A 14,411-nucleotide genomic window follows, 5' to 3' on the forward strand; every position below is an offset into this window, starting at 1 on the left:
GTATGGGGCATAAAGAATCTTTTTATATATATTTTTTTATGACCGCAGATTGTGGAGACATATTTTTAGGGTAATTTGGTAGTATCTATCAAAATAATAAAATTGCTAGTCCTTTGTTCCTGAAATTCTACATCATTTAATGTAATATTGGAAAAAAATATTTGCTTTTATGTGCCTTTGTTCCTCAGGGCCATAAAGAGGATAATAACATGCAATATGTATTTCACATTGATATATAATTCATAGAGTTATAGTGAGCATAAATAAATTAATTCATGAAAAATGCTGGCCATGACAATTGTTTTTTATTATTATTTTTATTACTACTTAAGAAAATATATTCTTCAGAAATCCTTTGATAAATATAAAAGGCAAAAATTTTTAAGAATGTTTACTAGAACAATTTCTTATAATAAAAATTGTTGACAACCTAAATGTTCATTGATAAGGGGTTATTAAATAAATTTTGGGACAAATGAGGGAGGCAATGGGGAAGGCGAGGACTCCGTTCAGATGTTGCTTCAGTGGGTAGGTTTGTGGGCTTGGTCCATTTCTTAATCTCTTTATGCTTAATATTTTATGCCATTAAAATAATGATAGTACCATCTTATATGAATTATTATGAGAAATCAACTAGACATGAAATGTAAATTGTTTAGAAAATAGCCAGGGCATTGTGAACATGCCATAATCCATAGAATTTTATAGTATTACCCTTTATAAGAATAGAGGCAGATCTGTACGTGTTGTAATAGGATACTTATTATAAAATTATTTTATTTTTTCTCACTACAGATGTTATATGAGGGAGGTAGATATATAATCTCCTTATGTATCCTTAGAAATAGGTGGAAATATCCCATATGTATCAATTATTATTTTATCCATTAATTATAGGAAGGAAACAGTAGTTAAACTTATTTCATTTCATGCTTCTAACTATACCAAATTGAGGATGAATGAATATTTAAATATATTAAATAGTTCACTTCAATAGTAAACAATAAAAAAAATTTAAAAAGCACTTTTTGTCTTTTAGTAATTTGAGTTTATTAAATCAGGAAATGTTTGTTATATATTTATATACACAGAATGTAACAAAAATCAAGGGTACCATGACTGCAAATATTGTATGATTATCATTGTACAATACATTGAAATGACTTAAAATCAAGGAAAAAAGTAGGAATAGTTAGTTGGGCTAACAAATGCTCTTCTGTGTGCCACTATGTTCCTTTGGAAGCAAGAACACCTCCACAAGCAGGTATACTGAGATCATTTTGTGAAATAAACAAACATATAGCTTTACTAAGTTTAGAAAGAAAGTTGGTTTTTGTTTAGTGTAGAAAATCCCAGATAGATGAGATGTTCATACAAAGATAATAAAATCACTTACTGTTTCTCAGTGAAGTTGATAGTATCTTTCATACTAGCTTATGTACGATATAACAAGTAACCACTAAATGTGGTAACTGGGGGAAACTTGGCTGGAATTGTTCCTTTAACAAGTCGCAACCACACTTCCTGCCCATAATTTAATTCTAATAAGGCATCTCCAGTCAAAACTCTGTCACAGTGTATTTCACTGTTAATATTTTCAGCCTCAAATGCAAGCTTGTCTACTCCATCAACCACTAAAAATCCAGAGATATGAGCACTAAATGACTCAATGGTATATTTGAAAACATACACCCCAAGATATGGAATTCTGAATCTTCCAGTTCTTGGGTTATATGAAGCTCCATAATTGACATCCAGATTATTAAACAGGATAGGGCCAGGTGTAGTCATTCCATATGTATGAGATGCAAAGAAGGCCACCATTGGTGCATATCTATAAGATCCTTTGGAAAAATCTGTTACAGAAAAAAAAAAGGGCAAGAGTTAATTTTTATGTTTGTATCTTGTTTTTTTTTTCTTTCTCATGTCATTATCATTTTATCTTAGTTACAAAAAGCCTTACAGAAGCAACTTTAACAATGGTTATGTTCCTGAATGTCTGCCTCTTCTCTTGACTGAATTACCCTAAATCATTTCATTTTTTAGAGCCTCAGTTTCTCCATTTAGATCAGAATAGAGGAAAATAACATTTGTTATCTTCCTCATACAAATGCCTCAAAGTTTAATTTGCATATTTCTTTGATCTCCCCAGAGATAAAGGAATTCAAAGCACTCTATGATTATTATGGTATGCCAGAATGTTTTAAAGTCCCTTGCAAGAATTGAAGCTGACATCAAGTAGAAACAATTTTTCCAGCACCTTGTCAAACTGTTTCTAGAGGCTAAAACAGAAACTAAATGAAGTCATATTCACTATAGGGAAGTAGACAAAAGAAATTTTCTGTGTAATTAATGCCAAATGCACATACAAAGGCTCAGTTAAAAAATAGGCTAAAAAATTTACTTTTCAGTATGCAGCATATTTAAATAAGGCCCTTTTTGAAATGTTTTTTTTTTGCTTCTATTAAAGATAACATAATTTGAATGCTGTACATATTTTCTTGTATTAAACCAGAAATGTACTATTAAAGTAAATGTAAAGCAACCAATACTTATCAAATGACATGATGAAAAAGGCATCTTGTTTTATTCCATACATTTGAGCATGTTCTAATAATCCCCATGTCATCAAAATGGCAGCTAGCTCAACCCTCATGGAAAACATACTGCCAAGCCGATGTTGAAGCTTCATTTAAATGACCATATCTGACATGACTCAAAGGTGTTTCTTTAACAACTTGTTCGAGGAGAGTTTATACCTTTCAGATATGTACATCTGCATTTTCTCTTAATACGCACTAAGAGAGAAAAACTGATGGGGGTAGGACTTTCAATACAATGCCTCTAGAATACCAACATAAAAATGTCAAAAAGTTCCTGCAAATATAAATTTTCCTGACATAAAGACATTCTATTTGTAAATCAGGTACGTTATTCAATAAGTTTCCGACAGAAAACTAATTAATCCTCACGTGGATCCAGAATAGATCGACTTAATATCCGTTTGCAAATATTTTCAGAATTTGTTTCCGTATCTGACATTGAGCAAATCTAAGGATGCAGACTCTTTTACCTGGAGTTAAAGCATTTTCTTGCATCAGCTTGATAGTGCAGTTGTCACCAGTGAAAGGGTGCCGGCAGGCGCAGGTATAGCTTGTTCTCCCACTTATACAGGTGCCCCCATTCTGGCATGGGAATCTGCTACAGCCTGAATACTCCTCTGTGACTGAAAAAGAATCATGATAAAGGAGAATAAAGTGACTCTATTTTCCTGTTCATCTCAAATCATAGTTTGCAAAAGAATAGGCAAAATGCTGAATTTGCAATTTAAAAACCAGGTTCCTAGGCACAGATCTCCTGCCAATGTAATAATGGGACTCCATGCAAATCACTTAGCTCTGACCTCTTTCTTCCTTTTTGTGAAGGAGGAATGATTCTTTTATCTATTGCATTTACTTGTGTGAAAATGCTAAGATTTTGATCAACTGTGATAGAGAGTTCTATCATTTATAATTGGAACTGGTATGGGATAAAGGTAATGGTGCAAATCACTGAAGAAGAAAAATATCTGCTCAATACATAATATTAGGATTATTGGATAATGATAAAAATGCAAATTCTACATGTACAAAAATACTATATTTTTTGTATAAAAAAACCCTTTGATTATATTACAATCAAATAAAGGAGAGTATCTTTATAAGGTTTTTTAAATTCTAGAAAACTATTTCAAAACAAAACAAAAAAAAAAACAGATGCTATAAGAAAAAATTTCCACATTTGATTATGAAGGAATTAAAACTAATTTTAAATGAAAGTTGTTAAATTAAATGTTCAATGATAAGGGGAAAATTAAGAGACAATATTTTAATAGACATAATCTAAAGACTAATATCTAATAACATATGACAAGCTCTGATGAATCTAAATGAAATAGAACACAGTTCCCTGAAAAATAAAGTGAAAAATGAACAAATGGTATGAGCAGATAAGTCACTGCACAAAAACTGTAAAATTTTACCAAATGTTTTAAAACACATTCAATTTGCTACTAATCAAGTAATAATAAAATTTACCATGATAACATTATTTCATATTTTAAAAGAGAAAATATGAAACTTCTTATACAACGTTGGTTTTGAGCTTAAATGATTTGACATTTTTAACAGAACAATTTGACCATATTGACTTTGAGCCAGAAATTTCTCCTGGCAGAAAGAGATCTACTTGTCTATGTATATAAAGATAATTTTAAAAAGGTGTTCTTTATGGCGTCATTTTCATTAGTAAAAAATTTAAAGACAACTAAATAAGCAGTAATTCAGAACTCATTAAATGAATTGTGACATATGTCCACTAAGAAATATTACATAGCAGTTAAAGAATGAGGTAGATCCCCCAACACATTTGGTTTACCAACATCAGCAAATTACCATTTGTATTTTGCACATAGACTAATTCCCTTTATTTATAAAGCTTCAAATTATAAATATGGTTGGAGCATAATACATGATATATAATTAAGTAAATGCTGGGAAAATGCTGGAAGAATCATTACCCTTCTTGCCATATTTACACTACACCACCACCTTGTGGCAACAATGTAAATAAGTTTACAATTCACTCTTTTCAAATTATGTGTTTCTTGATGTTTTTTTTAAATTGGGGATTATTTTCTTTATTTGATTTTTTTTCATGAAGTGAGATATATAAACATTTTAATACATTTTGTTTCCTATCTGCTTATATTAAATTCTTATAAAATGTATTCAAACTATATTCTTATATTAAGATTTTTTTGCAAAGAAAATATAATATGCAACTAGAAACTAAATTTGAATTATATTGATGTATTCTCTGCAATAGTCTATAAACTACTTCCCTCATCAAGAAGAGTGTAGCTGACCCTGATGATGCACATCCTTTAATCCCAGTAACTCAGGAGGCTGAGGCAGGAAGATCCCAAGTTTGAGGCCAGCCTCAGCAATTTAGTGAGGCCCTAAGCAACTTAGGGACATTTTGTCTCAAAATAAAAGATAAGAAAATGGGGTTTTGGCTATTGAGCCACAGTGTAAAGCACCTGGGTTCAATCCCCAGTACCCCAAAAGCATAAACTGGGTGTGGAGATGCATACTTCTAATCCCAACTACTGGGAAGGCTGAAGCAGGAAGATCACAAATTTGAGGCCAGCCTGAGCAACTTGGTGAGTTTCTCTCTCAAAATACATTATCAAGATCTGGGGATGTATATCTGGACAGAGTGCTTGACTAGCATCCATAGGACGCTGGGTTCTATCTCCAGTATGTGATGAAAATGTAAAAAAAAAAAAAAAAAGAAAAAAAGGACAGGAATATATTTCGATTTATATAAACACATGGTATGTAATACATTTTAACAAGTCTTTCAAGCTGACCTACATTTTTTGAATGCCATTTCTCTACCATGTGACTAGGTCATTAAAACACTCTCATTTGCTGTGAGCTATAATTCTAGAACTTAGTCCATTACTTGCTGGTTCTCAAAAAATCAGTGATTCTCCATTACCTGTAGAAATGTGAGTTCTTCACAGCAAAGCACTGCTCCATTTGTTGTTACATTCTCTGAATCTAGTACCATGATTGATTCAAAGGAGAGTGCTCAGTTATGTGATTCACGGGGAAGGGATCAACTGTGCAGTAGGATTGGGGAAACACTGTAGTTACGCAATTTGATCAACTCTATAATTCTCATTTTCCCAGATGAGAAAAAATTACTGTCCTCTGTAAACACAGCCTATTCATGAATGACCAAATCCGTTCTAGGGAGAATTCAAAAAACTAGAAACAATGCATTGCTTTGCATGGCTTTGCTACTCTGATTCTTCAGGTCAAAAGTTTTTGACTTCTATTTAATGTCCAGAATGAGTATTCTATTTTTCTCCTCTTTATGTTGCATTACCTCCTGGAATGGTGTCTTGCCTTTCTTTTGTTCTTTTAGCAATTCAGAGACTGTTATTTTATCCTATTTTTCCCCCTGACCTGTTTTTAGGGTCATTTATCTGGATGAGGGCCTGCATTTTCTCCTATTGATATAGTATCCCAAACTTCTCGAGAGCACAGTTTGCCTTCTCCCACATCTCTCTTGGTACCTACTGATCATCTGTAGGGAATGCCTCATTCGCCTGGCTGCACCTGCTTCTACTGCTGTTTTAAGTTACTTTCTTTGCCTTTCTTGCTATTTTATGTTATTGCTGTTCTGTAAATCCCAGCCAAAATAATCCACATTTTAGTTAAGCAATGCCCATGGCGTTTTGTACTGGACTTATTATGCTAACATAATCTAAGCAGTGCAGGCTTTGGCAATAATTGCTAAGTACCTTGTTAAAATGACTTTATATCTCTTGTCAATGCAAACTACGTATTAGGTGTTCATTATTTTTGCATCGGTATCATACTTTGTCATAACAAGTCTATGTTCTGATGTTATTGAAAGGCTCCAGAGTCCCATATTTATGTCATTCATTTAAACATACATTTACAATTATTACTGATAACAATTAAATTTGTTATACTTGAGTTGTCATTCTGTGCACAGACATGACTCATTGTTTTATTCCGTAAAGAAATGTTTTAGCCACTCCTCCCAGCATTTTATCATCTCCAATTTTATGTTGCATTGTGTTAATCCAAATCATTGATAAAAATGTTTCATGAATCACTGTCAAGTACAGCACCTTATAAAAGACAAGTAAACTTCGTTGTCAGTGATTTGCCAGTTGAAGTTGTCTGCAATATGTTACGAAAATGGGATAGACATCACTACCCAAAGTACATGTATGAAGACATGAATCGGAGTCAATATACTTTATATACAACCAGAGATATAAAAAATTGTGCTGTATATGTGTAATAAGAGTTGTAATGCATTCCGCTTGCTAATCATTTTTTTAAAAATTCAATAAAAGGAAAAATAAATTTAAAAGAAAGAAAGAAAGTGAGCCAAAGTCTTGAACAGACCTGTATTTGAACAGAGGAAAAAAATTAGTTATAGATTGTATAGATTTTGTGCATCTTCTGATTCACATTTTCCATTTTATTATTAAAATACTTAAAAGTGGGGCTGGGGATGTGGCTCAAGCGGTAGCGCGCTCGCCTGGCCGGGTTCGATCCTCAGCACCACACACCAAAAAAGATGTTGTGTCCGCCGAGAACTAAAAAAAAATATATATTAAAAAAAATTCTCTCTCTCTCTCTCTCTCCTCTCTCACTCTCTCTTTAAAAAAAATACTTAAAAGTGGTCAGATATCTTTATTAATATCTCCTGCACAGATTAATACTTAATAAGTATTTGTTCCTGAGATGATAACAAAAATTACAATCCAATAAAGCATCATTTCTGACATCTTTCCTCATTCCTGCTGCTAGAGTTAATTACTTTAATTCTCTCAATTATTGCATGATGCTCTGGATAAGTTTTCTCATTGAACTGATTATTATATGATACTCATAATAAGTATCATACTTACTGTTAGTTTGATAGTGTTTTTGCTCATGTGTTCTTCATCCAATTGAGAGTGAGCTTTTTTGAGGTCAGGGCTTACCTCTATTTCTTAAATAGGACCTTAATATTCAATTTACTCCTACTCTCAAATTCATAAATGTTCATGTTAAATTTGAACAGATTGGAGAGCTCTTTACATTCTCAAAGCACCCTGCCGTGGCTAACATTTGTCATATTTTTATTGTAAGTATCTGCTGTCACTACTGATTATCACAAAACTTTCATATAGAAAGTTTTAAAGACTTTTTAAAGAAGAATAAACAAGTTAACAAAAGATAGAGTAGATGACCACACTTTTACCCGACTTTATCCCTTCTTTACAGTTTCTCAAAATCACAGAATTTGCTGCTGTATCATAGATATATTTTTGTAGAGACATGGAATTATCTCAAGAAAACTCAGGCACAACTTCCCTCCTCCCTGGGGTTTCAGTAACTTCTTAAACCCTATCCAGTCCATTTAATGTCTTTGATGGAGAAAAGTGCAATTAGTTGAACAGTTCTACCAACTCAGCATTCTACTATTTTGTGTAAGTAGCATGACAAATCTTTCACTATTCATTTCCCTGCTTTGAGTATGACTAGAATTCCTTTCCCATTGTCTTGGAATATTTCATCAATCACTATTTGTTCTGGCCTTTGCTTTCTGGACCTTAATATGTACTCTAGTTGTACTTTCCCCTTAATCCTACTTTCAAATTCATAAATGTTGATGTTAAATTTGAACAGATTGGAGAGCTCTTTACATTCTCAAAGCACTCTGCCATGGCTAACATTTGTCAGATTCTTATTGTAAGTACCTGCTTAATGTCTGAGCTCCATGAGGAGAGGGGGCTGTGTTGAATTGACACTGTATGCACTCAGCCTTTCTCAGGGCTTGTTCAGAACTTACTCAACAGGGAGTTCATGAACAAATGAAAGAACACTCTGTGCTGCTCTTCTACTTAATCCTCATTTATTTTATATATAACTTAATATTTATAATTTTTGAAATATACATATATGCTAGATAATATATTGTAATTTATTATTTTACTTTGCTTAACGTTTCACTTTTTTTCTTACTCATAGTTTGGCGTAAAGATCTTACTTTTTAATTCTTCATTTGAACAATAACGTACGTAGCAAAGGGCACCTAACTCTGAAATGAGTTATCAACAGATTAGTGAGAAGACCTGTCCTTTTACCTCTGGAGGAAAGCATTACACAAACCACTACATAACAATTCTGCTCCTAGGTAATACAACCTCACAGCATTACCACTTTTCTTTATGTTTCATACTGATTCCAATCAATGCTTTCTAAAATACTTCAACTCTAATATTTGTGAATACATTCTTAGCATTCAGTGTTATTCTGCCTCCTTACTTATCAAAATTGTTTCTATCAAATAAGATTTATTCTTCTATTACTCTAGAAATAGTTCATATTCTCCTTTCCAACAACTCCTAGAAATGAAAATATTTATGTTCATATTAAATATTCAAATATATTGATCTAAATACTCATATTTTCTTCATTGATGTATAAATGATTGGAAATGTTATTTCCAATCATTTTTTATTGCTTTTACTTCAAATACCCAGCTTTTATTTTTGTTCTTTTTATTTGACATCTGCTGTTCTTGACATTGTTTCCTGGGATTTTTTTTTCTCAACCATTCAAATGTCACTTTAAAGCACATTTAATCCTATCAGCAATTTTTACCAAATATATTAACCCTGTCCCAGAAGATTTAACCTTTATCATTAAACAATCATCATGTGATCTTAAGCCATAAACTAGAAAATTAAATGTTTTATTTGACATTATCAACTGTTTTCTCATTTTTCTTCAGAGTCACAAACCCACAATCAAAAGCATTAAAAATGCTCTCAGGTAAATGCATGAATATATTTTTTAACATCATTAGTCATTAATAAAATGCAAAATAAGGTCACAAGGAAATATAGCTGCACCCTTATTAAAATGATAAACTAAAAGATATTGACAATTTCAAGTTCTGGCAAGAATATTTAAAGTTGAATTCTCTCATATATTATTGATAGAAATACTAAGTGACTTGTCATTCCTTATAAAGTTAAGTTTGGGTTTATCTTATAACCAACCTTTGTTACCCTATTTTTTTAACTCAAGAGAAATCAAAACTTATGTTCATACAAAAAACTTGTATGTGAATGTTTATTGCATCTTTATTCATAAATACCCTCAACTAGAATCATCCAAAATATCCCTCAACAGGACAGCAGATAAACTGTAGTACAAGGTTACAATGGAATACATGCAGCACTGTGGGTAATCTCAAACCTACCACACTAAGTGGAAGATGTTAGACTCACAAGTCTACAGACACTGTGTTGTTTCATTTATTAGATATTCTGGAAATGGGAAAAAATGTGTGGAAAGAAAACAATTATCAGTGCCTGGGAGTGATGTGGAATCTGCCTACAAAGGTGTATGGGACATGATGAAATACTATTCAGCATTAAAAGAGAATAAAATCATGGCATTTGCAGGTAAATACATGGAGTTGGATAATATAATGCTAACCGAAGTTAGCCAATCCCCCCCCCCAAAAAAAAACAATTGCAGAATGTTTTCTTTGATATAAGGATATTGATTCATATTGGGGTTTGGGGTGGGCAGCATGGGAGGATTAGAAAAACTCTAGATAGAACAAAGGGGAGGGAGGGGGAGAGAGGGGAAATTCAAATCAAAACTACTCTTAAGATTTTTATCTTGCTCTAGTCAGAATGGCAGATATTAAAAATACAAACAACAATAAGTGTTGGCAGGGGTGTGGGAAAAAAAGATACATTCATATATTGCTGATGGGACTACAAATTAGTGCAGTCAATATGGAAAGCAGTATAGAGATTCCTTGGAAAACTTGGAATGGAACCACCATTTGATCCAGCTATCCCACTCCTCGGTCTATACCCAAGGGACTTAAAATCAGCATATTACAATGACATAGCTGCATCAATGTTTATAGCAACACAATTCACAATAGCTAAATTGTGGAACCAGCCTAGATGCCCTTAATTAGATAAATGAATAAAGAAACTGTGGTATATATACATAATGGAATATTACTCAGCATTAAAAGAGAATAAAATCACAACATTTGCAGGTAAATGGATGGAGTTGGAGAATATCATACTTAGTGAAGTAAGCCAATCCCCAAAACAAAGGCCAAATGTTTTCTCTGATATGTGAATGCTGATCCTTAATGGGGGCGGGAGGAGCATGGGAAGAATGAGGAACTTTAGATAGGGCAAAGGGGAGAAACAAAGCTCTGTAGAGGAACCTTTCACTCTCAACTTCTTCTCTTTTTTCTTTTCTTTTTCTTTTTTTTTTTTTTTTTTTGTTGTTGTGTATTGGGAGGGTATTGGGCTGATCCCAGAGGTGCTCTACCATTGAGTTACATACACAGCCCTTTTTTATTTCCAGACAAGGTCTTGCTAAATTTCTGAGGCTAGCCTTGAATTTGCTATCCTTTTGCCTTAGCCTCCAGCATCACTCTGATTACAGGTATGCACTATGGAGCTCAGTACTATCAACGTTTTCTAGAACAAAATTACAAGGATTTTTGAGCCAGATCCTTGCTATTTCATTCTATTATCATTTCCTTACAGAGAAATACATACAGCACTATGTATTGCTTACAGAGTTCACTATTTTTTCCAACAAATGAAGCCAATCTTACCGTCTAATTTAATAATGCTACCTACTTCCAATATACCCAAACACATTCTATAATACTCTGATTTCTCTTACTTTTCTCTGCATTTCTTCCATGCATAGTATCTGTCAACTTTTAGCATAACATTTGTCCACTTATTTATTGTGGATTTGTTTCCTCTCTCTATCCTTGATAGAATGTGAACTCTAGGAGATCAAAATTTTTAAAAAAATATATATTGTGGTATATTCAAGGCATGAAAAATAGTAGCTGATTCCATCTGGCACTTAAATAATTGTTGAATTGAAATGGACAATTATGATTGCTATAATTTTCAAATATAAATAATTCTAAAGATAAATTATTTCAATCCCAAGCCAAAAATAACTTAAATATGAGGTTTTTTTCTTAATGACACAAATCTTTGATTTTATTTTTCTTATTTATTTATTTGTGCATTAGTTTTAACACAATACTATGCACTAATGTGACACACTTTTAAAAAATTACTGCACCTCTATTGCATCTTCAATCTAGTAAGGTGTTTTACAAAACTTTTCTTGGATTAAATCTGCAGTTTGATATTTTTCAAGCAAATTTCTTGGGTTATAATAAATGTGCAATAATTTGTTAGCTGACAACAAATCCAATGAGTTTAATTTATGTTTAAAAGGTAGTTTTAATATTTGAAGGGTAGTTTTGAAGTCTTATTATTATTCAGAAAATTATTTGGGATATTGAATATTTTCTATAACTTCTAATTCACTGTGAAAGACCTGGAAATCAAAATTAGATGTTAACATTCATATATTAACTTATTTGCTTATTCTCTTATCTCTGTTCCTCCCCAATATTCTCTCTTGACTTTTCTCTCTTTCCAGCTATCCTTTAAAGGTTATTGTTGCCCTAACTCTGATCCTGTTTCCAGTCCCAAGGTCAGATAGGTTTTTCCCTTGGTTTATCTCACCAAGCCCAAAGTTTTCCAACATGGTTCTTGTGCTGAGGTCTCTTAAAATTAAATCTCCAAACAAATTACAGTTTTATCACTTGCTTAAAATTATAAAAGATTTCTAGCAGGATTGTTAATTAACCATGGTATGATAATCAATACAACATGAAATAATACTATTGTGCACAATTTAAAATGAATAATGCAGTTAATGACCAATAGAAAAACATCTATTCATTATATCCAACTTACAGATCACTTAATAATCAAATTTAGTTTCAAATTTTTGATGTCCTTTTAAATTTAATTTAGAAAATGACTCCTATGACTCATGCTTAGTCAAGAAAAACCCAAACATAAGCAGCAACTACGTAAACAGAACCTGACATTCTGCTACATTTTGCTATTAATGTTAAGCTAAATATTAGAAATTTTGGATCAGAAAATATCCACCCCATGCATGGGAATCTGACTGTTCACCTGAGATATGCTGGTTATTTTATTTTAAGACAAGGTGCAGGAAAGGGTTGCTAATTGTGTCAGACTTCTCTCTTCACCTGTGATCATCTTTCCATATGAAGAGAAATCACATAGAAAGCTGGGAAGGTATTTTTCTTCTCCCAGGGAGCCATGGACAACAAGTAGTTTTTTTAATATTCTCTTCAACACTGATGATTTAATAACAGAAACTGGGGTAACCATCCCCAGGCCTGCTGACCAATTCTTTTTTTAAATGTTATTTTATTTATTTTTATGTGTTGCTGAGGATCGAACCACAGTGCCCCCCCAGTGAGAGGCAAGCACTGTACCCCTGAACCACAACCCCAGCCTCTCTGCTGACCAATTCTGACACAAAAAATATCTTTAAGATCATGTACAGAAAAAAGTTAATCTAGCAAGCCTGAGAATGTTTTCTTTGAAAAGCCCACTTGCAAGGTTTTGCCTTTGGTTGGGATGTAAGAACTTGACTTCACTCTCTAATAGGTAAGTATCATTCATTCACCTTGCACAGACTCTTTGTATGAGCAGTGTGCTTTATGCTGAACATCTGCTTTCCTTTAGAGAACATGGAGTTTTGGTATGTGCTTCGCCAACAGTGCCTAAATGACAAGGTCAACCAAACCCTTGGGTGTTGAATACCTGATGCACTTCTCTGGGAAGAAACATAGCATACATGTTGCTACATTTTTTTTTTCCTGAATGGAAAAAAGAGCTCACAGATATGTTCCTTATCATGGAAAGGAAAACATATAAAGAAGTTATGCATGGATTTCTCAATTCTGCCTAAATCTTTTTTCCTAGTTGGTCCTATTGTGTATCATATTACCATAATAAACCTTAGCTATGTACACAACTATATGCCAAGATCTATGAGGGCTTGTGGAGAATCAGTAAAGTGGGCATGATTTGGGGGGGGGGGCTTCTAATAGGTCAGAAATTCTAAATTCCAGTAAATGCTCTTCAAAATTTAACCCCTTTTTACTCAAGTCAATTTATTTGATAACATGAGGTATATTGGAAAAAAAAAATATTTTTTAATGTAGAAAAATTCTATAAAAAGAAGACCCCTTGGAAGATATCATTCTTGAAACATTCTGGAGGTATTTTTTTCCATGTTTACCAATGCACATGTCTTTGTGCAGTTAAGATTTTATATTTTGTATTTTATTCTTTGTGATTTATCATTATAGAGCAAGCTTAAGCTAAAGTATAAGTATATGCTGGATTTAAAACACAGTGATGGAGCTGGGGTTGTGGCTCAGTGATAGTGTGCTTGCCTAGCATGTGTAAGGCACTGGGTTAGAGCCCCAGCACCATATAAAAAAACTAAATAAATAAAATAAAGGTGTTGTGTCCATCTACAGTTAATTTTTTGTTTAAAAAGTGAAATAAAAATAGAGAATGATGCTATGCCATGAGTCTGTCAATTGTGTTGATGCATACCAATAATTACAGATGAAATATTAAACAAAATATTGAGAAAATACATCATTAAAAATAGCTAAGAAGGAGCTGGGGTTGTGACTCAGTGGTAGAATGCTCACCTAGCATGTGCGAGGCACTCAGTACCACATTAAAATAAATGTATTGTGTACAACTAGAACTAAAAAACAAATATTAAAAAATAGTTAAGAAAATTATATACATCACAGCTAAATAATATCCTATATGCAGATTATTTTCTTGATCTGGAAAATACACTTGTAAGGTGGGTATGTTATTCTTATTTTATACTTGA

At 32.7% G+C, this 14,411-nt stretch overlaps 1 protein-coding gene across 1 annotated transcript in view; it reads right to left on the minus strand.

Moving 5' to 3' along the window:
* Positions 1–511: 511 nt before the first annotated feature.
* MMRN1 (multimerin 1) overlaps positions 512–14,411 on the minus strand; it is a 57,297-nt gene continuing 43,397 nt past the window's right edge. The window contains exons 7-8 of the mRNA XM_081304691.1: positions 3,074–3,226; positions 512–1,856 (exon numbers count right to left, since the gene is read on the minus strand). Coding sequence (XP_081160817.1) covers positions 1,435–1,856; positions 3,074–3,226 — 575 coding nt within the window. The 3' untranslated portion in view covers positions 512–1,434. The remainder of the gene's footprint in view (positions 1,857–3,073; positions 3,227–14,411) is intronic.

This window comes from Spermophilus citellus (genome assembly GCF_964194105.1).
Source record: "Spermophilus citellus genome assembly, chromosome: 8".
Taxonomy (NCBI): domain Eukaryota; kingdom Metazoa; phylum Chordata; class Mammalia; order Rodentia; family Sciuridae; genus Spermophilus; species Spermophilus citellus.